The 27,892-nt window shown below is 39.6% G+C and overlaps 1 protein-coding gene across 20 annotated transcripts in view; it reads left to right on the top strand.

Moving 5' to 3' along the window:
* The window catches only part of PDLIM5 (PDZ and LIM domain 5), a 100,757-nt gene that overhangs the window by 65,329 nt on the left and 7,536 nt on the right, over positions 1-27,892 (top strand). For 12 of the 20 annotated variants that reach the window (XM_065062392.1, XM_021288714.2, XM_021288674.2 and 9 more), the window contains 9 exons: positions 41-70; positions 1,313-1,447; positions 2,160-2,276; positions 4,635-4,721; positions 5,428-5,571; positions 6,503-6,634; positions 11,972-12,147; positions 23,144-23,318; positions 27,478-27,658. In XM_065062392.1, the coding sequence (XP_064918464.1) occupies positions 41-70; positions 1,313-1,447; positions 2,160-2,276; positions 4,635-4,721; positions 5,428-5,571; positions 6,503-6,634; positions 11,972-12,147; positions 23,144-23,318; positions 27,478-27,658 (1,177 nt within the window). The remainder of the gene's footprint in view (positions 1-40; positions 71-1,312; positions 1,448-2,159; positions 2,277-4,634; positions 4,722-5,427; positions 5,572-6,502; positions 6,635-11,971; positions 12,148-23,143; positions 23,319-27,477; positions 27,659-27,892) is intronic. The other 8 variants (XM_065062398.1, XM_065062396.1, XM_021288821.2 and 5 more) reach the window with 1 other exon arrangement.

Below are 27,892 nucleotides of genomic sequence, written 5' to 3'. Positions count from 1 at the left end.
GTTCAGCAGTAGCTTATGGTATTTGTCATTTTATCTCTAGGAAAAGCCAAACAGAGAATGGAGACTTCAGGTAATAGCCAAGTTATCCAGCACTAACAGTCACTGATGTGGGTACCTAACTACGCACAGCATAAAATACAAGTAGATTTCCACTGGTAATGATGGACCAAGGCATATCACATCACATCTCACACACCGTTTGGGTTAACTCCTTAGGGACAGTGGGGGAAAACACTCACTTTAATAATTTCACTGAAGCCTGTTCTGATGAGAAGTGCCCATCAGTTTGATTTCCCCCCACACGGCTGTCGCGTAACTCAGTAGTGAGTACGGTGTTACTAAACCCAAGTGTTACTGAGTGCACATACACCACAATATAATCACTTGGTAGAATACTGTGTAGTAAATTAGAAGTGTGAAATAGTGTATTACCATTGTTTTGCTGGGTTTAAAGAGTTTTTTATGAATGGAAAGATGGGAGTTTCAGGAGTATCAGTGCAATGAAAAGTCATCTCTCTGCAGTTTCTTTCATAAGGACAGAATGGTTTGACCTTCAAGTATTTTTATGTTTTGGAGATGTCCCTAGGTAAAGAGAATATAATATCTTTATGTTGGTATTTAACTTACCATTATCTTTGTCTTGTCTTACCAGCCTTTATCCCATAGAAGGGTGAATTGTTTTAGTAAGAAATGGAACAAAAAGCCTCTCTGATCCAAAGTACAGAAGCCTCTGTTTTGACTAAGCATAGAGATAGTAATAGAGTCTGTCTGTGGATATGAGAGTCGTCTGAGAAAGGCTACCAAAATTATTAGTTTCCTATAAATTTGTAGGAACAAATCAATAGTTCCAAAAATGTTTTATGAATGTGTGATATTAAGTTAATTTTCTACTTCAAAGATGTCATCTCTTCACACAGTATCCCCATTGCACAACACCTCTTGATGCTAAATTTTGGACTTAATTATTGTTTCCATTTGCATGTGCAGAACACGCCCTTGCTTGTGTCTGATTCCCAGCATACATCTGATCTCTGCAAAAATATTCCGGGAGGTTTTTGATACAAATGAATAAGCTTACATTTAAGAGACCATCTAGAAGAATGAATATGACAAATGATGAAATAGAAACTTCTGTCAGTAATCTACAGATAAATATCTCAATAATATTAAACTTTTCAGGCAGGCATTGTCAAAGACAAGTGCCCTGTGGATTTTTTATTATGTTTTATCCCTAAAATCTTGGTCAGTCCTTAAACAACCTGTCTTAAGTCATGTGTGTATTTTTTTCCCCATATAATAAATATCTGTAAAGCATACCTGCAGATCTACCTAATGGAGCAGGAGCCCAGGATACCTCTATTAATCTGAATAAAAACTCCGTGGCTACCCAGACTTCAGAGATGCCACCTGTGCCAGAATTTCCATCCACATCTTTACCACCTATGAGGTCTGCTCCCTGCTCATTCCTAAGTTTGTTCAATAATTTTCAGCACTTCAGGCTCCCTACTTTATTAAGATACTTAATTCCGCATGCTAACATAAAAAAAAGGGCAGCAACGCCTACTCCTATGGAGAAGTCTGCTCAGAACTTGTGGTTGCGACTGTTTTCTACCTTGTAGTTTATTTCTTTGTATTTCAGTGAGATATCTGACATGCTTTTCTTGATGTAGAGGGCTTGAAGACATTTTCTAGATTTTCTTTTCCCCATCACAGCTGAAAATAATATATATGAAAAATATTGAGGAATATATAGTCCAACTTTCACAAAAATAACACCCTAAAAAAGTTGCAGTAAAAATTGCATGAAACTCCCACTAGCACTTGTATATGTTTCCAGTATTTCCTGAATGTTTTCCTTCACATAACATAATACTAAATATTTGTGTTCCATCTTTGTGTAAATGCAAAATACTTCTTGGCTTTCTGAGTTTATAAGGAGCAGGACACTTCTCAAGCTTCACTAAAAGCTTAACACTTCCTAGGATTATTATGCCTGGTTTTATCCCTCTATTTCTATTTTGGTTTGTTTGTTTGTTTTGTTTTTTATTTTTCCTGAGCCTTCCATGCACAGTGTCTCCTGTTCAGCAAACTATTTCTATGTGGATTAAAAAATCTCTTTCTCTGTGTGTCTCCATTTGGTTTCATTACTGTGAATGGAGTGAAAATGGTGCTAGACCAGAACCTGCGGCTTCTCTTTTGCCAACAGCAGAGTCCTCCCCTGGTACTGCCCCCTCTCCCAGACTTTCTGGACATGTTGCTCCAACAACACCTGGGAGGTAAATAATTCAGAGAGGGTATCTATCTATATGTTTTCTAGCTTCAATATGTCTGTCTTGTCATTCACTTAAAATAAACTTCGTTAATCTGCTGTTATTAGGGATTTTCCTGGAAATGACAGGAGGAGGAGATAAATTAAATAAAGCTGAGCAGATTCCTGAACAGATATCCCGTAGATAGAAGTTAAAATAAGACACGCTATTTAGTGCGTGTCAGGACTTTGTCAGTGGATGTTCACCCCGGCACCTGGATAGAGTAACTTCTCAGTGGTCTCAGCAACTCAAAAGTGAATTCAGATTTCTTCCACACACAGAAAAATCCCTTTAAAAATATAAAAATAACTTTTTAAAAAGTGGATTGTTTTATTCATAACACTGTGCTGTGATGCAATCAAACAGATTATCTGGCAAGTTTCCTTGCTTGGCTTCACCAGCACTTATCTGGTCAGACTGGGAGACAGCTGAGAGATATTGGGTAAAGCCTCACAACAAAATACAATAGGTCTGTTCTGTTGCAATGTCTTTTGAAGGCTTTTTGGAGGTCTGAGAGAAGAGGGTGCCCTCATGAGCTGACATGAGATCAGTCAGGAAGTGATGATGGGTGATGACAGAAGGTTGCTTGGTCAGCAGGTTGGTACCTTCACGGTGCCCTTTGGTTTGAGCCAATGCAGAAAAGAAGATTTGGGAAAAGAAATTTACATCTAGTCTTCCTTAAGATCTATGGCTCTAAGTTTATTATTTGGCAAAATGAACCTAGTGAGAGAGCAGCTTTAAAATGAGCTACGTGAGGTGGGAAAGGTCAGCTGTGTTCATGGTGGTTTAGTATGAGAGCTGAAGTACTTACACGAATAGTCAAAAAAGTAGATGATGAATATTTTTCTACTCAAAAACCTGAGCAGACTCTGAAGAGTTGTAGAAAGGATTGCCCCTGAAGTCTAGTATTTGCTAATGACTGGCATAGATCTTTATTTTTCTCCATCTTTTCTTGGCTGGAGCTCTGTGATTTGTACCACCCACCACTGAGCCACCAAGAAGGAGAAGGAGCTTGCTGAGAAATGTATGAAGGATCTGGTTTTGATTACTAGGTCCACTGTTTATAAGGCAGACTTCATAATATAAATCATAATGCTATTTTATTGTAATTTTAGTTCTTTATTGAAAGCCTAAACTAGTCATATAGCACTATAGCCAACTACTGTAATTTATAGTGTATTATTACTCAATTTCGTGTATGCAATGTCCTCCTGTAAGTTTGCAGTAAAATATTTAAGAGCAATTACAGCCTTTCCAGAAAGTTGCAAAAAGTCATCTTTAAAGGTCATCCTGGCAACTTTAGACCTTGTAAACCACAAAATGTGGCACTTCCTCAGAAATATATAACTAATATAAAGCAGATCCAGTGCCAGCAAGCCTTCAGATTGCTCTTTTATATACATGCTTTTTACAGTCGTACAGGCATTTTTATCTTCTCAAGAAATTATTCCTGATAGTCATAAATAGAAAGACTTGGTGTAAAATACTAGGTATTAATCCTGAGTTTTGTTGTCCACTTTCTGACTAGTGGACAGCCAAAAATATTCTCTGCAGAAATTGTAATCACTGAGGGTGATTTCTTACTCCTTTTCTAGCCACTGCCAAAGCAAAAAGTGGAAATACAATGAGTATGCATTATGTAAATAAGATTTGGAGTCAGCCTGCTCTCCCTTTGGAGCATATGCCCAGAGACTTTGGAAGCCTTACCCAAGTGCACATCTCCTGGTCCTCATGCTGCTCTGGAAGTTTGCAGAGTAATCAGTATTAGTAGTAGCTTTTAGATGAAAGGTAGAAAAACAATTTGGAAAATGAAGTGGCCTTTAGATGGAGTTGGGGAAGACCAGTCGTGGGTTGGAAAGGTGACTTTATTGTCAAAAGTTGGTGACATGGGGTGACTATGTAGTGTCAAAGTGTGGAAGAAGGTTTTTGGGGGAAGGCACAGCAGTGTGTGCCTAATATATGGTGCTTTGGCATTCCACATTTTATTCACTTGGCTTTGAAAGATTAGTCACCCTTTCTATAAAATGTGTGGTTTTGAATTGTCCGGTAGCCTGAAGTTTTTTGGAGAATACAAGCATTAACTTGTGTAGTGATGGGAAATTCAGAGTAGAATATTGACCAAGAGAGAAGGAAAGTGCTTCTCTCAGTAATTAAAAATCTGGGATATAAAACCATACCTGCTTTTTTTTGTTTATTTTATTTTTAACAAGTAAGGAGTGCTTTTAAAAATCCTTAAATGAGCAGTTCCCAAGCTTTAGTGAGCATTGCTAGAGGTGTCATAAGAGTTTGATTAATGACTTGTCTTCTCTTGCTGCTTTTGGGCAGGCATGAAGCATCCTTGCCTCCTTGTGAAACAAAGTCTTTCAGTAAAATCTCCATCTCTCAGTCTAAATCTTCTATAAGTCATACAAGGTAAATCTTTTAAGGTATATCTACAGCAGACTGCTAGGTATAACCCAAGTTTTAAATTCAAGTGATGTATTGTTGTGTAGGTGGAGTGAAATGGTTTTTAAAAATGCACAGCAATTCTGTGGTTATTCTTGAAATTTTAAAATAGAGCCTGGGTTATGGATTCACCATTGTAGAAACAATTTTGGAGCCAGCATATTTTTGCTCTTTTTTTTTTTTTTTGCCTCTTCATGTTAATGAAGTTAATAAGTAGGGAAAAATGAAGCGGGGTGATGAGCGCACCAGATTTTGGTAAAGGTGGCTAAAAATAGAGCTACTGAAGTTAAATCACCAAATATTCCAAAGCTTTTCACATTTATTATTTATGATGAAAAAGAGGAGAAGCTCAATGATCCTCAGGAGACTCAGATGTATCTATATGGTGTGTCCCAAGTTCAGTGGGAATGACCCCGAGGTGTGAGGCAGAATGTGGGATGGGGAATTCAAAGTCTGATAGATGCTAAATGCTGACTTAAGGGAAGTTTTTATTTATGGGTGAAAGCAAAATTGCTGTTTTCTACATTAGTATTCAAGCAGCTACTACATCGTACTGTGTCACTGTGAGCTGGAAACTGACGATAGCTTAACTTTGCAATGGATAATGTGTCTCTGTCAACCTTTCCTGCTTTCTCTTGTTTTCTCCTCTGTTGACTCAAATCTTCTGTGCTAGAAAAGTCCTGCTGGAAAATCCTTTGGGAAGCCCACCCAAGTTTGGACCTGCTCCTGTTCCTGTTCTTTCTCCTTTCATGCAGAGATCAAAAATTAAGAGCATGGCAGCTGCTGCTGTGTCTGCTGCTCTTGCTATCCGGGCCAGGTAGATGTCACCTTTAAAAGGAAAATTTTATAGCTTAGTTTAAGAATGTTCAAGCTCACGCAACAATAAACATTCCCTGGCAGGGCTGAGAAATCAGCTCTTCCACAATAGCGCCGTGGGCAAGTTGTTAAGAGCATGTCCAAGTCTTCCATGCCTTATTTTTAGCTTAGCTCCAGAATGCTGCTCTGAACCTTCATGAGTAATTCTCTCTGATCTGATATCTATTATAAAATTCGGTCAGTAAACTGACTCTAACCATTGTGTTATACAGGTTACAAGGAATAACCTGCATTTTTGAGTTAACTTTTGGAGGTCTGAAGACAATAACTCTCTGAGTCTCAACTAAATCTTTACTGTATCGCTTTTTATAAATACTTACTTAAAGCAGTGGTCTCGAGTTTTTTTTTGATCACGCTTTCATACCAGGAAAAATTTTTTGGCATGCAATATATGTATATTTAGGTATTTCTAGATTATATGCATGTCCTAATGTACTAATATATTATGTACATTATATATGTACACAAAATGAGAAAGTAAAAAGGTGAGAAAAAAAGGAAATAAACGTTATTTTCATAATATTTTCTATTTTCTTTCTTAACAGTAAAAATGTAATAAAGTTCTTATCACACTCCAACGGGTTGTTTCGTGCATCTCCTGCAGTGTGCAACCTCCACTTTGGGGACTCCTTATTTAGATCTAATTTCTCCATTTAGACTTAATTTCATGCATTTTTATGGTTGGACTCTTATGGAAGGTCTTTTCCAACCGAAATTATTCTACAATGAGTTATCCTCAGTTCAGTTTCTCCACACTGCTATAGAATTTATAGGCTTTTCCTAAGGGTTTTTAGGTTTTCCGTGATCCCAGCCAACTTGAACTTTGATCACCTAGTCTGTTGATGTGGTTGGTCTTTTTAAACACTTGCTAGACTCTCGGAACCTAGTGTGTACCGCTCGCTCTTGGATGCCCTGCTCATCACGCCTGTCACTAAACCTCCTCCGCAGGCCATCGGGCCCTCCAGGAAGTCCATGAGTGCTCTGGAGCTGCTGAAGAGCAAGAGGTATCGTCTGAGTGCTGTGCATGGTTCACACTTGGGACATACAAGAAACCAGCTTCCCCGTCGAAGCCTGTTTCTGTCCTCTGCATGCTCGAAGCAGTCTGCCTGGTGTGGTCTTATGCACAAGGTCACCAACCCCAAATCCTCCTGGTTTTGCCTCTTTGCAGGACTAATCTGCACCCTGGTCCTGCCCATGGTGTTTGTGCAAGTCCACCGTGCTAAGCAAAGGTTTGTGTCGCATCACGAACCTCCGAGGGTGATAGGACAAGAGGAAATGGCCTCAAGTTGCACCAGGGGAGGTTAAATTGGATATTAGGGAAAAATTCTTCCCTGAAACGGTTGTCAGGCATTGGAAGAGGCTCCCCAGGGCAGTGGTGGAGTCGCCATCCCTGGAGGGGTTTAAAAGGCATTTAGACGAGGTTCTTAGGGACATGGTTTAGTGACAGAGTTGGGTCAGGTTATGGTTGGACTCGATGATCCTGAGGGTCTCTTCCAACTGAAATGATTCTATGAGGCACTGGTGCTCTAAATAGCTGGCTGGGGAAGAAACAAGATATTCTGGCTTGAAACCCCCAGCTAGGTGAATTATTTGCAACAGTTCCTTGAGCAAGTAAGCAACATGTTAGGCTACAAGGGTGCTCCAGGAACAAAGAGCTGCTATTTTTCAAAGCTCACTTTTAATATATAAAATCAAATAACTGGCGTGCGGTGCAGCAAATAACCATTTAAAAAATTATTTACTGTCTAGACCCTTTGTTTCTGTGCTGATCCTGTTCAGTGCACAGGACTTTTTGTTCTCATTTCCTGACCACAGCTATGTTAACACTGTGGAAAGCTGCTTTTATGTAATGGACTTCAGCCTCAAAGGCGGAAATCTATTTGGTTATTTTACAGGACTATGTATTAAGCTATGCTAAGGAAGAAACAGTTTGTGGGTTTTCATGTACTTATTTGCATTTTCACAAGAGTAAGGACCTTTGGGAGATAAGGCCCAATCATAGGTAGAGCTGAGATCCCCTTGATATAAGAAATTTCTGTTGAGTAACAAGTATTAGATCTTTCCTCCTGTTTCGTGATGCCCATGGTGACCTCAATCACTAGAAAAGGCTGAAGTAGCCCTAAATAAATAGTAGTTATTGGACACAAACAATCTCAAGTTGTCACATATCCACTTAAAAACAAAACAAAGCAATCCCCACCAAACAAACCAAACCAAAACCCCAGAATTATAGTGATAGAACACAACCTTAAATACTGATTTTCTTTTTGCCACTGAATGATACTTGCTAGGAAATCTTTTTTTATGAATGCATCCAAATGGAAAACCCCTCCAGGAGTTCTGATACCTGTGTACTGTGGGTGAAGCCCAGGAGATGCTACTAGCAAGACTTTAGCTGCAGTGTTTCCTTTCTGGTCGTTTAGTAGAGCCAATTATGGCAGTGAACATTAATTCCCTGACTTGCATTTTCTTTTTTAATTCACTCACTAATATACGGTGTTTATGGCATAAGCTGCAAATGAAGGTTGATTGTTACAAGAATTGAAACATTCTCCATCCTGACTCTGAAACTGGCTTTATGTTTATCCATCATTTGCTCACCATAAGGGGAGAAACTCTCCTGGTTTTGAAGGTTTAGTTTTGGAGATGCTTAAATTATGATTTATTTAATATCTTGCATTTCCAAGAATTGGAGCTCTGCCCAAAAATTAAATTGCATGGTAAAAATGCTGTGGAATTTTGCAAGACACTAACAAGAATGGGCATTGACGTGGCTTTTGCTTTATCTACCTGACACTGTGCCACATGCATTTACTTGAAAAGAGGCCTGTGAAATAAAAACTAGTGTTGAATCTGAGAGAATACTTATTCCAAAAGATGCTTTGAATGGTTTCTGTGTAGAACATGGCTTACAGAAGGGTTACTTACATCCTTACCGTACCTCGATATGGAAATACCTCCCCCTTTCTCTGCTTTCTTTTTATTAAATTATTTTGCATTATTTTCTTTTATGCAAGTTATTGGACCACTGCTATTTTAATGCAAAGCTTAAACACCGTTTTAAAAATCTGATTGTACCATGGGTTTTTAGTAGGAGCAGGAACAAAGTCAGCACTCAGCATTTCTTGTCTTCTCTTTCTCTGTTGTTATACCAGAAAGTGCTTGCAAAAAGCCATATATTTCCCACATTCATGGGGTTTTGTCATCATTCTCATACCTCACTTTTTCTTGTATCCTATAAATGTCTTCAGCTAATGTGTATTTTGATACTGGACAAACTACATCATGTGGTGTGTACAAACTGGACTTTTTTCTTGGTCTGTTTTTGCAGTCTGTTTCCCTTGCAACCCCCTTCCAGGGTTATTTGGATTAATCTTCCCATGGATAATTAATTAAACACATTGTGGGTTTTCAGGACACAGGACTCTGAGTCAATCAGGCTCATGTTCCACTGTTGATTCATTCTCACAGTGTTGAAACCCCTTGTCCAAAGCTTGACAGTAGACCATTCGTGTGATGCAAGCATAAGTTGCATTAGTCTTCAACATTAAAATCTTTCATTTTGCCATAAGTATTCATCAGGTGGAGCAGGAATTTAAGAGGTATAAAAGGTTAAAGCTAGAGTTAGAATGTGGGCTTGTCATTAATAACAGTACAAGTGTTTTGACATCAAAATGTGCTTGACCCGAACCTGACCTACAAGTGTCACTTGGGAAGTCTGAGAAAGCTGCTTATGCAGAACTTGGCAAATACGTAAGATTTCTCATTCCTCCGTCAGTTTTCTAGTGACAACTCTGAAAAGCAGATGGGAGCATTCTTCCATAACGTGTTCATTTTCTTGAATTTACGTATATTTTTTTTTGTCTCTTCAAGACATGTATTTTCTAGGTAATACATCTTGGGTTGTCACTGTATAGGCTGCCCAGGGCAGTGGTGGAGTCACCATCCCTGGAGGGATTTAAAAGGCGTTTAGATGAGGTTCTTAGGGACGTGGTTTAGTGCTGGAGTTGGATTAGGTTATGGTTGGACTCAATGATCCTGAGTGTCTCTTCCAACTGAAATGATTCTATGAATATCCTAATCCTAGCAAGTTACAAAATATTATTAGGGCTAATTGTGGGTATTGTACAGCCACTTTGTAGGTGTGCTTCTGAAAAGATACATAGCTATATTTATAAAGATGGATAAAAATAACGGGAATTTGACTGTTTCTCAGCCTAGAGGCACATAAAGTAAAATATCGAGGACTTAATTTTGAAGCATGAATTTGAAGAAGTTTAGCACTTAAAAGAAGCAGGCACGAAGTACAAAGGGTGTCCAAGACCTGTCAGAAGTTTTGCCCAGAGACCAACACAATCCCCTCTGTTACAGTGATGGCTTCAAGCTTTTCCCTTGAGAAGCTTCTCTCTAGGACATGTAAACCACTAGAGGTGGTCAAAAATTACAGGTGGTTTTAGAGCTGGGTTTATCTTTTAGGATTCACTTTGCTAGCAGCACGTCTCGGCATTTATACATTTTTCTATTGTTCTTCTGCCTGAAGGATACCCTTTTTGCTTGTCTTGCATCCAGTTTTGCTTGTTAAGTAGTCTCCTCTGAGTAAAAAGAGCGGCTGGCTTGGCAGGGTTTTCTTGTTTATGCCATGATTTATATGATTTACAATTTCTATCTCCCAGACAGAGGCAGCAAAGACGTGCTAGACTTGAAAAGCAATTTGACAAGAGCTGATGAGTCTTTTGGATGGAGAAGGAGGAAAACTCCTGTTTTTTAGGACCAACAGTGTTTTGAGTGTTTTGAGGAATTCTTAAAGTTGTAACGGGCTCTGTCTGGGGTGGGTTTGATGGGTTACATGTCAGATGTACTCAAGAGCACAGAAGATGATTTCTGCGACACTGAAGTTGCAGATATGTGCTTTTTTCATAGTAGAAACCAGTCCTAAACTACCTGTTTTAACTACTGAGCCTGCTGCTTAATGTCAGAGTGTGTCTTCCTATTCTTTTGCTTTCAGTCTGCAACAGCACTTTTATGCGGTGTATCTCTGCTGCATCAACATCTGTGGTTAAAACAACTTCTAAGTCTTGAATCTTTTTTTATCCCTTACCCAGATTCTAAATATATCACTTATTAACCCTGTAAATCTAGAGACAGAAAAACTCAAGGATATGAACTTGCATTTTAGCCTCCTGGTGTGTTCAAGCTCTTGCACGTCCTATGGCCAAGGTGATGTTGTGGGTGTGCAATGCTTGTGAAATAAAAATAGCTCAAGGACTTTTACTTGACGAGCCTGGCACAATGTATAATTCTGTGAATGGCCCCAGTGAAATATACACGATACACATGTGCTGTGAATTTGTTTTTCTTCAATAGAGAAACGAACACAAGGCTTCTAATGTGTTAACTGATAGATTTCCAGACTGCACAAAATATGTATTTAGAATCATTTTGACTGTATTTTGCAATGGCGTTGAGTTCATTTCCTGGTTTTGTGATCCTCTCAGTTTGCAAATGACCTTCATTAGCAATTACTCCTCTACTTTAAAGACTCTCTATGAAAATATTTGTTTTCAGCTTCCTAAATGCAAATATCCATTATACAAATACTGTTGCACTGCATAAAAGATTTGCTATGATAACTTTCTCATTCTTGAACAGCCTCTGGGACTGAGAAATGAAACATTTTCTTGCTTGCAATATAAATAGTTGCTACTTACACCCTACATGAATTGTGGTTAAGTGCAGTTTTCATCATGCATGTTCTTAAATAGGTAAAAGAGTTCTGCTAAGCCTTGAAATATAAAAGCAGCGGTAGACTGGTCTAAAGAGGCGATATAAAATATTGTGCATGTTGTCTAATGTATAAAGAAACTCATAGCTCTTTTAAAATGCTTAAGCATTTGGGGTGGGGCAGTGGCCCATAGAAGAAAATTGCTTATAATTAAGTGACTTTTAGATTGATGATTTGTATTAAGATCTACAACTATCATCTGACTCTATGCATATTTGCCTACTCTCCAAGAAAGAAACAAAAAGTATTGAAAAAGTCTGGGATTGTACCCAGTTTAGAGTTCTGCTTCAACCTGTATCATGCCAACATTTAATCATTTTAAATGGAAATCGTGAAGGGATTTAGTTGTCTCTGTTGACTTTTGGTGGAAATTACTTAATTGTCCAGTTCTTGAAAACCAGCTTGAAAATAGACATTCCCCAGCATTGTGATGGGTGAGGGGTGATTACGGAGAAGCAGGTGCTGCTCAGTTGTAGCAGGTTGCAGGTTTGCTTCGCAAATGCTGATTTTCTAGCAAGAAATACATTTTATTTTCTTTTCCTCCATTGTTTCTGAACAGCGATTCCCTGGAGCCTGCCCAGCCTGCTGCTCTAACAGCTGTATCAGCAAGGAGCGTGCCCGCCCACCAAGGAAATTCGGAGATGAGACCTGGTCCCACCTTGTCCGCAGCCCCCAAGCCACCAGGACCCCCGGGTGCTGCCAAATACTCGGGTTGGCAGCCCCCAAACCAAGCAGGTAACTGTCCTTGTTTGCTTAAAACCTTGGATTAGCTCAGGAAAATATAGTTCCACGGTGGGTGTAAAAAGCCTATAGGCTTTGAATGGCTATTGGTGTCTTTTGGGTACTGGTCTGTTTAGAGAAGGAAAAAAAAAAAAACTGAAACACAACAGATTCAGTGGTTTTAGTAAACTAGTAGTCGTTTGTAAGCAGCCTCATCAATGTAGTCGATTTCACAAATATGGAATCTAGATGCCTCTGACCTCTGTTGAAAACATATATACCAATGAAATACATATATATATATATATATATATATATATATATACACACACACACCTCACAGTTTCAGGTTGGTGACTCTACACTCAACAGAGTGTATTCCATGCTGTCTCAGGGGTGGGAGTATCAACAGATGTGTTTTCCAAGTGATCATTTCCAAAGTAAGTGTTAATTATAAAAAAAAAAGGACTAGAACATTAGAGTGGTTACGTATTTGATGTTTGTAGGTTCTATTTGAACAGCGGGCCAAGGTATTGCATACCTTTGTGGTATGGAGATTTATTTAGAGGTGGGTTCTTGCAAGGCCAGTTTTTGTAGCTACTTCCTTTGAGTGTAGTTTGATTCTTACCCCTTTAAGCCTACACCAAAGTGTCTTACATCTGGAAGGCATGACATAATCTTTATGAACATGTCTATGTTATATCTGTATTGAAACATGCAATATGTGTAACTGTGTGCCAATATTTTAGTAGTAGTGCATGCAGTAATTTGGGTTAATATCTTAATTTGTTTCTTAAACTGAATTAGTCTTTGGTGCTTGAGTAAAAATTGCAAAGGATCTGGAAATCTGCATTACTAATTAAGCTTTAGCTGCTTATTTTTCTTATAAGAGTGAGATCAGTATTCATGACTCTCTTTCTGACGGGATCAAAGGTGCTAAATAGATTTTGGTGGTCGTGGTTTTCTGCTGTTAAGGGTTTTCCTTCTTTAAAAGTATATCCAGTCCAGAAAAGGAACCACAGAGGCCCTGGCATAAAAATAAAGATAAAAATGAAACATGTGGTGTTAATTCTGTGTGTTTGATAATGGCTCTGGCACATCTGGCTAAATTACTATTGTACCTGGTAACAAATACATATATTTTGTTATGGACGTGCAGTTCTGCTATTGAGCCTCAAGATGGCAATACACTGTCATTTCTATTCTTGCCTGTCAAGTATCCAGTGTATTCTTAAGGACAAGGTAAAGACTTTAATTTTACAACAGGTTAATTCTAGCATTGTTTTACATCTTTAAGTGTCGTTATAGAAAACAAAACAACAAGCAACAACAACCAGCCCCCCTCTTTTTAAAGTTACAATTGTATAGCATGTGTATTTAAGGTAGATATTTGTGGGAATGCCATAATCCTGCATTTTTTGTAAGTGACTGATTGTGCTTCAAGTCGGAGGTAACTCTCTTTCTTACTAAGTGATAAATTTATTTCACTTGCACAAAAGCCACCTGCCGCTTGGGCTTTCAGTCGTACCCCACTCATTTTTCAGTGTGTCGGTAGGTGTTTTATTGCTAAATCCTGCTAGAATGCTTTACAATTAATAAAAGTCTAATGTTTCAAGTAGAGAAGGATTTAGAAGGATGAATTAAATTACACTTGATTCTATACCTCAAAAATCTGTGTGAATACTCTTTGGATAACATTAAAATATGTGTATGGTTTTTTTTTCCCTCCACATTAGAGATACCAAATAGGTAGGTGGAGGGGAAAGAAAGACAGATCATTTTTGGGTTTTGTGTTCCAAAATAGCTTACAAAACTAGCAGATAGGGGAGGCATAAGCATGGTTACAACACCACGTTTTTCTCAGGCCTATGTTTCATAAAAGAAAAAAATACTCAAGGTTTTGCTGTACCTGAGCTTGCTTAAAAAGGCTGAAACCAGCAAGTCCGGCAGGTAAAACTGTTTCAATAGTTGAGATAAAACTGACTAATTTTATATATTTTTTTTCAAATATTGAAGAGAAAGAAAGGCTGCAACTGTTTCAGGGCATGTTTGGACTTCAGTCATTAGTTCTGCTGTGTGTCTGCAGTCTGTGAGCATAACGTTTCCTTTAAAGTCAAGTTGCCAGTGCTCCACTGGCCAAACAAAATTTGGCTTCTTAGGTCATAGCCCTAACAAAATTTTAAACAAACAAAACCCCCTCCTTTTGAGTCTGATTGATTTCATAGTTGAAGTCTGGCTTACAAAATAATTAGAAGGAAGACATAACCTTCTGTAAATGTGTATATCAGTGTGATACTAATATCAGAAAGTTATTTGGAGTGCAGTTTTGTAGCTCTACTAGCACTCACCCTTCTAATGAATGTTGTATGTAACACCGAGTTATCTCTGTAGGAAAGTTGATATGTCACAGGATTTTGTTTGTGTCTGGGGAAGCTGTAATCTGGTGTTTGATGGTTTGGCATGAATATTAACAGTGATTTTATTTATTAAGCTGCCTGGCTAGACAGATAAGTCATTTGATCAGATAGGGTCTTTTAGTTTATTAGCTGGAATCTTCCTTTTGGAGGGGCACCCACAGACATGACTGTGCTGGTCACCCACTGGGAAGGTGACACAGGTTTTACCCCTCTCAGATATTACAGGGCTCCCCAGTGGTTTGCTAGAGGAGATAAGGAATGGCCGCCTCACACTTTCTTTGAAGGGATGGGTTAGAAGCTGGAGAGATAATCACAATAAATAAGATCTTTGGTGCATTGGGTGCATCAGGAATTGAAGATGGGGGGCAGGTGGGGTGTCCGTACTGCGGAGCGGTGGCATCTGCCTGGACCGAGGTTTCCAAATAGCTCGTTTGCTGTCAGCCCCTCTCGTCTGTATTGGCGGCTTTTGTATTGTTTTTTAATTGTCAAAATAAGTCAAATTATGGCTGTTACTGTGTGTTAAGCGTAGAGGCTAGAATTTACAATAGTTCCCACTTGATTTTTGTTGGGCTATGATGTTCTGTTCATCCACCAGAGGGAGAAGCTCACAACATCTCAGCTACATCACCCCCAAGGAACCCCAAGGCATTTTCCAGTTTCAATACCATATGCAAGCACAGGAATGGTTTTCACCCTTCTTGGGTGAACCATAACAGCTGTTTGTCAGCACGCTGTGACACTCCACGGCATCTTGAAAGGAAGTGAATAGCACCGTGGCTAATTGAGACTGCCAGGATAATTTAAGAAAGTATAATTACCTGATAAATGCAGTTACACAAGCTGGAGTTTGGCCAGGAGATGAACTGTTCTCGTGGGAAGTGCAGCAGGATCTATGATGGTCAGAAGCGGTCAGGACATGCAACGCTATGCTTCTCATGTGAAATTGTCTCATCTTTCCTGGTGTCTTCCAAACGCTGTTTGGTGCAGCAGGGAGGGCTGGAGGGTTTGCTGCTTGGAGAGGAGGATTTCATTGCAACCGGTGACCTTAGTTCTTCCTAGGCTTGGTAGCTGAGTTACAAGGATGACATGGAGAGGGTTCGCAATAAAGCGTCCAAAGCCTGCAGTTTTAAGTGACCAGTTAGATGCATGTGCCAATTTTCTTATTCCCAGGGTCTCTCGCAGCCTAATACCACTGGGATATATAATCCCCTTCCAGTAGAGCTGCTCAGCAATTTCAGCATATTCTGCAGTACCCACAACTGTCAGTTGCCTAAACCTGAGCCAGAACATGTGTTAAGCACATGGTCCCTTCAGCAGAGGGAACAGACTTGGGAGCTGACTGTAAGCACAAAAAAACTACTCCCCAGGCAACTTTGAAAAATTCTGCTAGTTCCTTGCAGTTGTTTCTGTGTGTTTGGTAGACTTGCATTTACCATCTCTGGAGTTATCCTTAGTGTACTGTCTTGCTGCATTTTTTTTTCTGTATGCCATTCCCTCAATTATATTAGAACTTTAAAAGCAGAAGAAAATACAAGCCTGCTCCTAGGTGTGATTTGACATCCTGTCCTGCATATACTGACAGTTTGGGTCTTTGTCTCCTTCCTTGCTGCTTATTCTGTAGAGGTTTGCTAAGGAAAATGGGGCAAAACCCATAAACTGATGGATGGACTGTGGCACTTTCTGTCCTTGTCACCTTAGTTTTTCTGTGTTTCTTTTGTAATTATCCCAGCCCCTATCTCAGTTCTGTTTGACCTTACAGGCCACCCTGACTTGCGTAAGTGATGTTGATGGCCCATCAGCTTTGGGAATACTTTATGTGGAAAAGGCAACTGAACTGTTGTGTCAGCATGAGTCCTGCAATTTTCTTTTTAGAACATTCTCATCCCAATCTGTTTCCTTTGTAGAGCAGAGAGGTAAAAACAGGACGAATTATTGTAGGGGTTCAAGAAGCTTTGTGCCCATTGAGGACCACAGTCTGAACTCTAGGGAAGAAACTGGAGTAACACTACAAGTTGTTGAGGCAAATCCTTATATTGTTGTTAAGGCCTCTGCTAGAAACAGTGACAAAAATATAAACAGTTGCAGTATTTTTCATTGAAAAAAAATTATTAAAGATTGCTGCTCCACGGTGCAGGCACTATGCATAAAGCCAGAGAGCCTTGTCCGTAAAAATGGTATGATTGACAGGTTAAAACACAAAAGCTTCCTGATCCTGGTGTATGGACTGTTATTCTTATTAATTTTTCATCTAATCTAAGTGATTATATCGTCATGTGACAGCAAACTACAAGAATTTATTCTTACAAGTTAGGTAATGTGAAGTCACTTAGCCAAGCAAAACCCATTGTGAAACCCTAGTCATTTATAAATGTCAGCCTTAATTTGATGGTAGTAGAAAATTGTAACTCCTGCAGACATGGTAAAAAAATGAATATGTTTCCAAAACTCGAGTGTTTATGTTTAAGAAGGAGCAGATAATAGAAGTGATGTAGAGAGGTCCCACCTACTTGTTGGAGGCAGAATGACCTGGTGTATCTCACTGTAAGATCTGCTGAATAGAAACTCAGCTTTCTCTTAACAATTTTCCTGTGATTTGATGATACTAAATCCATGTGGCTATTGCACCAAGCTGTGCACTTAAACTAATTGCATACACAAATCATATAGATTCGTGTTTCTTTCTCTAGTCATTTAAACAGAGGTGAAGAGATTATTTGTCTCTCTGGTTATTTCACACCTATCGAGTGGGAACATTCACTGGCTTTCAAAATTAGATGCTTGTCGTCTTTGATTTGTTAAAAAGCAGCTAGCCTGTTGGTGGACTGACTCGCCAGATCAGTTCCCCTTCATTAGTGCAAACAGCCAAGAATTATGCCTAATATTTGTTCAACAAATGAAAAGTCAGTATTCCTCTGCTAAAGTTAACTTCAGCTACGTGAAACTGACAGGTAATCTGCATAGTCAAGCTGTCGAGGTTAGAACAGGAGCTAAAAGCAAAATGTTATCTGCAGAAAGCCACCAAATAGGTTTCTTAACTGTCCCTCCAGAGCAAAGAAACTCTATTGTACAGGGCTTCATTTTCTCTTTCTCCTCGAGACATGTTTTCGGTAAAAGCTGTGCCCGTTGTGCCAAATTTGTGCCGGTATGTGATGTAATGAATCACAAGGAGACAGGCTGAGCAAGCCAAACCCACCATACTCATTTTAATTAAGACGCTTTGCAGCCGGAGCCTTTCCAGTTGAAAGGCTGGTCACTAGTGCAGGAACCAGCCCCCCCAGTTGCAGGGCTGCTTGAAATCGGGCCGGGGTGGCACCTGTTGTGATTTTCCATGGGGTGCATACCAGCCTTCCAAGGCATTTAAAGACATGATAATGGTTTAATCCTTCCTGTTCTGCCTTTAATCAGTGGCGTGGGTTTAGCTTTGACTGCCCTTCTGAGACTCCATAGGGAGCAAAAGGAGAATTGCTGAACACAGGGGTTTGGAGTTTGGTTTTTGTAGTTGGTTGTTGTTCGTTTTATGTGTGTGTTGTTTTTTTTTTTCCCCTCCCCTCTTGCTTGTCTTGTAGCTTCTCCATTGAATTGTGCGATTTCACACGGGGCTGGGAGTGGATGAGGTGTTACATACAGCTAATGTAACGAGCTGACGGCCGAGCTTTGCAGACACGTTGCTTCATCCGGCCATCTGTTTGGTTTGGAGAGAAGGAATAGGAAGATTTCTTACTGCACAGATATATTAAGAAAAGTCAGAAAATTGGACGTATGAAGCTTTATATTTTCCATTTATAATACAGTAGTTTGATAGCAGCGTATAAATCACTGGGTTAGAACACTTTAAAATGAAGTTCTGGCACTCCCAGCGCTTAAAGTAGCATTGTTATTTATAGATATTACATGAAGTCTGATGTTATGTTTAAGTGAGCGTTAAACAGTTCAGGCTGTTGTATTGTTGCTACGCACCGGAGAACCTCTGTCAAAGTGACTTTGGCACTGCCGCGTATCTGCCTTTCTCCCTTTGTCTTCCAAAGCTTTCGCCAGTGTTTGCAGTTATCCATGTGCTCAGCGATGGAACAGCCTATTGTTAGTCTAACGAGGGCAAAGTCACACTGGGATTTTTGAAAAAAAGAGGAAAAAAAAAGCCAGTTCTTTACCTTGCCTAAAACTTTGTTAAATATTAAACTAGCCCTTCCAAGGAGTTTAATGAAAGCAAACACTGAGGGTTTGCTAAACTTAAACCTAATAAAGTAGGAAGTTAATAGTTGGGTACAGAGTGTTTTCAGTTATAGAAAAGCCAGCGATGACAATACACCAGTGCAAATCAACAGTGCTTTAGAAGGTTTAATTAAAGAGAGGGAAGGTGAAGCGAAGCCTGCAAAAGCCCGAAATTTGGCCACAGAGACCTTTTCATGACTTAAAGAGAAATCAAACCTCTCCGGCAGTCAGGGCAGAATAGCTCCTGATGGGGTGTATAATTCTTGTAATTATTTATGGATTATAATGTATAGTTCTTCAGCGTATCTACAAAAGTTTTGCTGTCCATTTCAAGCAAAAAAGGTGACACCCAGAAAATATGTGGTGAGAGGCAGCTGGAGTGGTTTCCTTTCCCATCTCCATGCGGTCATCATTCCCAATTAAAAATGTGGGTGCACCTTGCCAGATCTTGGCTACCAAGGCATCTCCCCAGCGCTCTTTGAGAACAGAACATGATCCAAAATCATGTATATAAAATTGAAAAAGCAAAGTATAAAGCACAAATGACAGGAGTGCTCACACTGATTGCCAGGAGTTGAGAGGTCTTTGCTTAGATTGAGTGTAATAATTTGAACCTACATTATTATTACTAGTGTGCCCTGGTGAAAGCTTCTCATTGCAAGAAAAAACACCTGTGTAAGTTTTCTGGGCCTGGTGTTTTTTTTCTTTACATTGTGTGGTTGTGTTTCAATGTCAAAGATTTCCAGGGGATTAGGGAAGAGAAAGGAGAGGAGGAAATTGTAGGAGCTCTGTGTGTGTTCCCTTCCTCTCTTCTTGCAGTTCTTGTCCAGTAGAGGACTGTTAAACTTGCTGTTTAAGTAATAAGGATAGTTGGAAAATATCAATATTCATTCTAGATGAGCAAACAGACATAATACTTGAAATTCTGTAGCTACAAGAGGTGGAATATTGTTGCAAAAAATACTGAGAATTCACATAGATTTTAAGTAAGAAACTAATAGTGTGGTGTTGTGGTTTGTGGTGGTGGTTTTTGTTTTGTTTTTAATAAAAAAATAAACCAACCAACCCAAAAGGCCAACACCAACAAAAGAAAAGCTTTGTGGGTTGCAGTAGATGTAATGAACCTTTGGTGAAATGACTGGACTGTTAAAGGCATGTTGGTGGCCTCTGGAAGACACGAGTAGGCAATAAAAGGTGTCCCCCAGCTGGTGTTCAGATGGGAATGAGGGAAATAAAAGACTGAAAATAAAAGACTGGTTAACAAAGAAACCAGTAGAATAAATGTGGTGGAATAGCTGTTACTGTACTTTACTGATGTATTTTCTTTGCTAAGAGTATGGATCTAAAGATAATGGAAGCAGACGGATGCCTCTTCTTTAGAATGAACAATCTGAATTGAAAGGAATCAAGGGAAATAACTGTGCAAGACCTATAAGGGCTTGATGTGAATACCCGCAAAGAGAAAAATACCCTTGAGAGAATGGTGTGGGGACAAACTGTGAGCATGGGCAGGAGCTTCCTGGCTTAACACCGGCCTCAAGAGATGCTGGAAGAAGAGAGTATTTAATTAAATGCTCTATGGTCTTGCTTTTTAAGGATCTTTGACCAGAAGGCAGCCTTTTCTGTTTCAGTTCTCAGCTGCTGATGGCGTTTGCAGTGATCAATTAGATACTGTTCCTGTCACAGTAGACCAAATAGTGATGTAAATTTACAAATCACAGTCAAAAAGCCTTTTGGAACTTAGTTCTTGTCCAGTTCCCCAAAATATTGTGGAAAATCTAGAAGCATCTGAAGGCTTGGGGGTTGGTTGTTATTCCCCTTATTCCGTTTGCATTGTGGCTGTGATCCTGTGGGAGCCCCATGTTGGCTGGGGGGCTGGGTGTTGAATTGGAGTTCACTGATTTTGATGGAAGTTAAATAAGTGGGTCCATTTGCCTTTGCTGGTCCTCAACACTAAATGCCCAATTGCTCCTGCTTGGGCCACAGCTCTTGCTCAACACGGTACTAATTTGTGTGGTTCATTAAAAAAGAGAGTTTCTGTTTTAGCATAGGGTCATTTGTAGATCAAAGTTATTTCCCAAAATGATGGTCTAGCTCCTTCTCTCCTTTTTCAGTGCTTTGAATAACCCAGAAATGACTGGTCTGTCTAACAGCTCTGCAGAGAAAGTTTATGTAGACAGATTCTGCTCCTGGCCAGGAGTAACTTTAAAGTTGGGTAGTGTTCAGAAAAGCATAATTCATAAAAACAGCATTAACGAAAGCTGTAATGAGAGCAAAGAAAAGGGAGTAATTTTGGTGTTTGTAGTTTTGTTTTTCCTTTAAGCAAGCAGAAGGACTTTTTCAAACAACTACACAGTTCAAATGAGCTAGCTGATGTGTCTGAATGGACTTTGGGATTCAGCAAATAACCCAAGCAGAAATTAGCAATATACTAGAAGTGGTGCTGCAGTTTGGTTTATGGCCAAAGCAGCCTTCAAACAGGTTTGGTTTTAGTGTGTATTTTTGTCTTCTCGTAAAATGGGACCTGAAAATTAGAAAGCCATGTGTGATGACAGAGGAGGAAAGTGCTATTCATCAAAACCACTTTTGTTAATGTCTTCAAAGCTTTTCTGCCACCTTTGCAATTTTTGTCTGTTCCTGTTTTCAGTTTAACAGGCATTTAAAATCTAAAATGAACTACAGTAGCAGAGCGACTTGTGCAAAATCAAGTGTATCTATCCCTAAATACTTTCTACTCAGGAATGCTGAATGTTTCTAGAATCAAAATGTTATTTTTTCTCCAATATATTGTAAGCTAATTAATTATACATTAAACATAATCAACAGTCTTGCATTTAAAACAAACAACCACCACTGGTGAACTGGTATGCTTTTTGCTACTTCAGATACTGAAAAGGATCCAAATATATGTCAGACTTGAAATGACCCGATTTGAGAAAATTTGATGAACCAACCATTTAGACAAAAACAGGTGTATGGCTGTATTGCTTCTTCATACAGAGCACGAGTAAGCAAAAGTAGGTATTTAGCTTGTATCTGTGGATTAATACCAAGCATAATTATAGTACAGGAGTATTGGTGTTAAAAAGGACTTATCTTTCAGCTTTGCCTTAGCCTACATAAATACACATGAGTAGAGGGGGGTTTGTTAACTCATGTTCACTGTAATGTTTAAATGTGTATTAAATTGTGTAGTGTGTGGTGATCTTACTTCTGTAAGATTAAACTAATTCTTTTGCAAAGCCAAATAGTGATGCCCAGGCCTTGTGTTGAAGAGCTGGATCCTTGCAACAGAAGCACCATCCTCCATTGTCTGGTGTCTCTGTCATTGCTTGGTTGTTTCTCTCTGAGCTTCCACTCAGATTTTATTTTCACTTTTTGATTTACAAGGTTTAGTCTGGCTGCACTAAAGCCAGGACAGCAAGTAAAACACTCACAGTTTCCCTTTCCTGTGATTACAAACAAAAAGCTATGGAAATGTGTGGGGGGGGGAGGTTTAGCGTACTTGGAAAAAGAATTCTCTGCTTGATGGGAATAACTGCTCCTATAAACTCACGTTGCTGTAACTTGTATGTTACCAAGGTATGTGTATCAATAGAGGAGAAAGAAAAGCAGAGGACTGTTTGTTTCTTCATTACCCTTGGCAACAGTATCATCTGTGCCTTTCATTTTTGTAAATGGATTTTTCGTACTCCGTGAAAGCTTATGTCTGTTCCGTGACTCTGAAAGTCCAAGCACAAATGGAAGCCTGTGGATGGATGTATACATTTCTGAAATCATCAGGTTTTTATTTGTGTCACAACTTTTATGAAGAGGATGTGAACGTGACCCTTGGAGTTCTTCAGATTGGCAGTATCTAGTGATCTAGACCAATGTTTAAATTCAATTAGAAATAGGTTTTCCTTATACAGTACTGTATTTTAAGTTTCTGTACATGCTGTATGGAATGTGTACTCTTGTTTAACCTGTTAGTAATGATGTATGATCTATTGCACTCACTGTAAAATGTTTTGAGTATGTATGTCATACTCTCCCATCTCTGTTCATACACTGATATTCTTGGCTTCAGCTTTTGTATCTAAAGCAAAATAATGCCTTCACAGGTTGTATATTCTTTCACCGAACTTCTTCAGTATGTTGAAATTTGTCCACTAGAAGTTAGCCAAGAGCATTCTGTGTTATTTCATAGACATTTCATAAAATAGCTGGGACTTACTTGCTAGGGCAGGAAGGGAACACAAGTGCTTTTTAGTTTGTTCCTTTAAGCAGGCAGGTATACAGTAGACAAAGGTGTCAGGCAAATGTTGCTGGTTGCTTGTATTTCAAGATAATTTACTTGGTACTGAAAGATGCTCTTCTAAATGCTTTTGGCGCTCTTTCCCCAGCTACTGCCAGTGGATGGACATCAAACAATATTAAACCACCTGGAACAACTGCCCCGAGCGAAAAATCTGCCACAGCACCCCAGCTAAATGAGCGAGACACGTTGGTTCAGAGGGCAGAGCACATTCCAGCAGGAAAGCGCACTCCCATGTGTGCACACTGTAATCAAGTCATCAGGTTGGTATCTGTTTGCTGGGTATCCTCTTTGCTGCGTAAAAAACCTGCCTGGATGGCCGCACCCCAAGAGTTGTGGTGAATGGGGTTAAATCCAAGTGTCAGCCCATCACAGGTGTTCCCCACTCCTGAGCAGCAGCCTCTCCTCTTGGCCCTTAAATCATTTGCTTCTACTCCCCACTTAGCCCCTTTGATCACCATTAAAAAGAAGATGAGCTGCTGACCCTGTAAGTAGGGGAGTGTATGGCTCTGTGGAACAAACTTTGCTCCTTAGTGGATGCATGAGGAGAAAGCATGAAGCCCCACTTGACAGTACTTAAGCCATTGTCACCTATTGTAAGTGACACCTCTTCATGAATAGTAACTGATACCCAAGTCTAACTTATTTGTAATTTGCTGGTGGTGTTTAAATCCTTATATTTCTTCATATGTTAAATGCCACCTCAGTTATGAAAAGCAAGCATTGTTTCACTTGAGAATTAGCTGACGTTTATTAATCAATGCCAAATATGTCTCATGTTCACAGCATACAGTGGATCTGAAAGACTGCAATGGCATTTTGAATTCCAGTTTTAGCATAATTACAGATCATGCCCTTAGCGGTACCATTACCTGTGAAAAGGTAGGAGGAGGATCAAGTGACATGGCATTGTACATCTGTTTTGAAGCCAAAATGCATTGTGGAGTTGGTTACTTTATACTCAGGCATAGAATAACCATGGCTGGTGGAGCCAAAACCATTTCTTAGAGACATCTTATAACTTTTTAATATATCTTTAATTATTTATACAGTGATGGTCTGAAGATTCCAGTTTTTTCCAAAGCTTCGTTAAGTAAGCTTTACTTTCTGTGTCTAAAAGAATCAAAGCTGGAGGAAAACTGAATTTCCTGCTTCCCTTCAACATCTCCTATACAGGAATTGCATACTATGGCATTTTCAAGTGAGGAGAAAAAGAAACTTCCCAGAATGCAGACTGCACTATGGTTAACTGGAAAGCAATTGGCCTCTTTAGCAGATGTGCAAATCCTTTTGATCTCTCTACCACCAGATTTCAGTTCTGGCTTGCTATCATAATAAAAGCCACATGAGAAGCTGGATTATCAGCATACAGTGGATACATCATGGCCATACTGATGAAGTTATATTTAGTTAGAAGTGTAAAGATGGTGAAATTGCAGTTATATTCCCTGTACATTCCTTACTTCTTCCAATTTGCCCATGCGTCTTTGCTACATGCAGAACCCAGATGTTTTATGTGGCTACCCAGTTTATGTACCTGATGATTCTTTGGGCCTTAAGATTCTATAAATACTTTAGTAAATACATCAGAATCCCTTTAAAAATGAAAAAAATCAATACTTTTTGCCTCCATCTGTGAGTTTGCTTTATGTAGTCTAGATGGCAATGTCAGAAATTTTTTCATAAATGGGTAGCATGTCAAAGTAGCCTGGGATAGAGTTGCATTCACAGCGAACTGTAGCCAGTTGGATCATCCCATATCTTCGGATGGAAGGAACATGTTTTTTTACTACCACCTTTAAAAATATGTTCTAGTTGACAGAGGCATGTAGGATTTTTTATTCTTGTGGGGTTTTTTTTGTTTTTGTCTTGTTTTAAATGGGGAACGAAGGAGGAAGCCATTGGCACCCATCTTCCTAGCATTTATGCCCTAACTGCTTTGCATTAGGTTGTCTGCGTCTGGGCATGTGGTCCCCTTACTCAAATCAGGACTTCAATCTCCTTTTCCAATTAATACAGCAAATAAATACCTTTCATTACTGGAAGCTATCATTTCGATTGAAAAAAAGCATGCAGAGACCAGGAACACCTCCAAGTTCTGAATATCATGTTTTAGTGTATTTTCCGTGGCAGGTGTTTATTTTCTTTTTCTTTCTTCCACGTGCATTGGGGCAGCTTTTAAGAGTCTGCTATCATTAAGCCGCAGTGTCAGCTTGACATGTTTAAACTATGGCCCCGATTAAAAGTAAAATTGTATTGAGAAAGCGTTCTTCTGGCCATGCATGCTAATGGAACCCCTCGGAGACATTGTGCAGGGCACGGCCACAGCTGGCTGGGGACTTTGGGATAGAAATTTGGTGGATGCGCTCTCAGGCTGTTCCCCATCCGTTTGGGTTGCCACGTGCTGTCCTGCATGGCTAATCTCAACATGTCAGAGCTGTAAACTCTGGAGAACTTAAATGCAGCAGATGTTGTAAAAATTCCTTCCCCTCCCGTCCCTTGGTGGACTTGCTTTCCATCGCAGAGCTAACCGGAGCGAGGGGCCAGAAACTCAATCCTGCCTGGAGCCTCTTCGGTGTCAGCCCCTTGTTAATGAATCTGTTAAATTAGCCCGTGCTGACACGGCGCACTGAGAGCGCTTTGTTGCACATGAGGGCTTGTATTGTTTGATCAGTACATAACCAAAAGGGCATCGATGTAAAAAGGTGCTTGTAGAGCGGCAGGAGAGTATCGGGTTAGGTCGGTGTTTGCGCTGCTCAGGCATCCGCTGGGAGCTGAGCTTGACCCCGGCTCCCTCCTTGAAAGGCTGTGAGCTGCTCTCCAGCAGTTTTTTTGCTGCTTTCTCTCCGATAATCAGAGGCAAATAGAAGGAACTCTTATGGATTAAATAGTTTCATCATCTCTGAAGGTGTGCGAGTTGTCCTAAATGGATGTTAGGAAAAAATTCTTCACAGAAAGGGTTGTCAGGCACTGGAACAGGCTGCCCAGGGCAGTGGTGAGGTCACCATCCCTGGAGGGGTTTAAAAGGCATTTAGACAAAGTTCTTAGGGACATGGTTTAGCGCCACAGATTGGTTAGGTTATGGTAGGACTCGATGATCCTGAGGGTTTCTTCCGACTGAAATGATTCTATAATTATCTTTAGCTTCTCATCCTTTTGAAAATATGTAGCATCTCCAGAGAAAATGTAGAAGAGAAGTGGAAATAATGACTCCTACTCTCAATGAAGTTGCCCTCCCTCCCCTGCCTGTTTATATGCCCATCTTGGAGTCAGTATAACCATGGAAGCAAATGTTAAAGTTTTTTCTTCTCTGATGCTGTTGCTTTGTTCATGTGAAAATCTTATTTTGCACAAAAATATTCTTGTAGCTTATTCAATTTCTGAAAAAATGTTTAACAACAGGATGGTGATATTAGTACCTTACACTTATTTATTTATTTATTTATTTATTTATTTTAGTGAAGTATTAGCTCAGAAAAAAAGTGATGCATTCCGGAAAGAATGGCATCTTTATTGTCTTGCAAAAAAGGGCAATCTGGTGAACTTGAAACATGAAGTTCACCTGAAACCTAGATTCTGGAAGGTTGAATGTTGGTAGGACCTTGGAGGTACCACATTACAGTAATTATATTCATTAGAGAAATTAACATGCTGCATATGTTTTCAGATGAAAACAGATCGAATGGTGTGTGATTGGGATTTATGAGTAACAAACTGAGAATTTTGTATTGACTGAGGAAGGGGCAGGTTTATCTTGTCTGTTAACCTTGTTGCATTAGCCAGACAAATGCTATTAAAAGTATCATTATTTTGTCTATGCAAATTATAGAGGAGGCTCTGTATTGGAAGAAAATGATTCTGTTTTAACCAGCTTCTGAAAGAAAAGTAAAAAAAACCAAACCAAAACAAACCCAACGTGCTACCCCCCAAAAACAATCCCCCAACAACAGAGATGGGTTATCCTGTAGCAAACTTATTAGATAAGGACAGCAACTGAATTTTTGTCATGCAAGAAACTGATGTTATCAGCTCTTAATGGAGTCAAGTCTGTTTGAACATTTGTGGCCTCTTTACAAATACACACTGAAAGAGAGCTGATTGTATCGCTGAGTCAAATATCTCTGCAATAGATGGAAATAATTTGGATTGTAGGGAACATCTTTCTTCTCTCTTGCAGCCACTTCAGCACTGTATTTAATGTGGCTCTAAAATAAGATTTCTGAAATGCAAGGAAGCAAAGACAATTGGTATTTATTTGGTCAGGTGTTTCTGGCAGATAGTTCAATGGGAATAGACAGAGTCAACATGTAATGCTTAGAGCCTGGAGGAGGAAAGGGGGATGGAGCCGTATGCGTTTGTGAACAGCTTTTGTAGGAGCCAACCCAGGAACGTTTGCTGACGAAATCTCTTCTTTCTGATCAGAGGACCCTTCTTGGTGGCTTTGGGGAAGTCGTGGCATCCAGAGGAGTTTAATTGTGCTCATTGCAAAACCTCCATGGCTTACATTGGATTCGTGGAAGAGAAAGGGGCGCTGTACTGCGAGGTCTGCTATGAGAAGTTCTTCGCCCCTGAGTGTTCCAAGTGCCAGAGGAAGATCCTTGGGGTAAGTGACCAGCGAGTGGCCTGGTTTTCAGAGTGAACAATAACCACAGTGTTCAGTGCTTCTCTGTGATGAAATTCCCTTTTATTTGCCCAGTTTGCATTTTTCCAAACATACTCTGGCATAGTTTTTCAGCTCCCATCACATACAAAACATGTCTTTGACTTTTCTAATATTGAGCCCTTTTGTTCTCTCTGAGAAAAGGTGCTGTAGTTTCCTTGCCTCTTCCAAGTTCAG

The sequence above is a fragment of the Columba livia genome, chromosome 4 (genome assembly GCF_036013475.1).
Source record: "Columba livia isolate bColLiv1 breed racing homer chromosome 4, bColLiv1.pat.W.v2, whole genome shotgun sequence".
NCBI classification, from domain to species: Eukaryota; Metazoa; Chordata; class Aves; order Columbiformes; family Columbidae; genus Columba; species Columba livia.
Note: the sequence above shows the minus strand (reverse complement) of the source record. Positions and strands in the feature narration are given on the sequence as shown.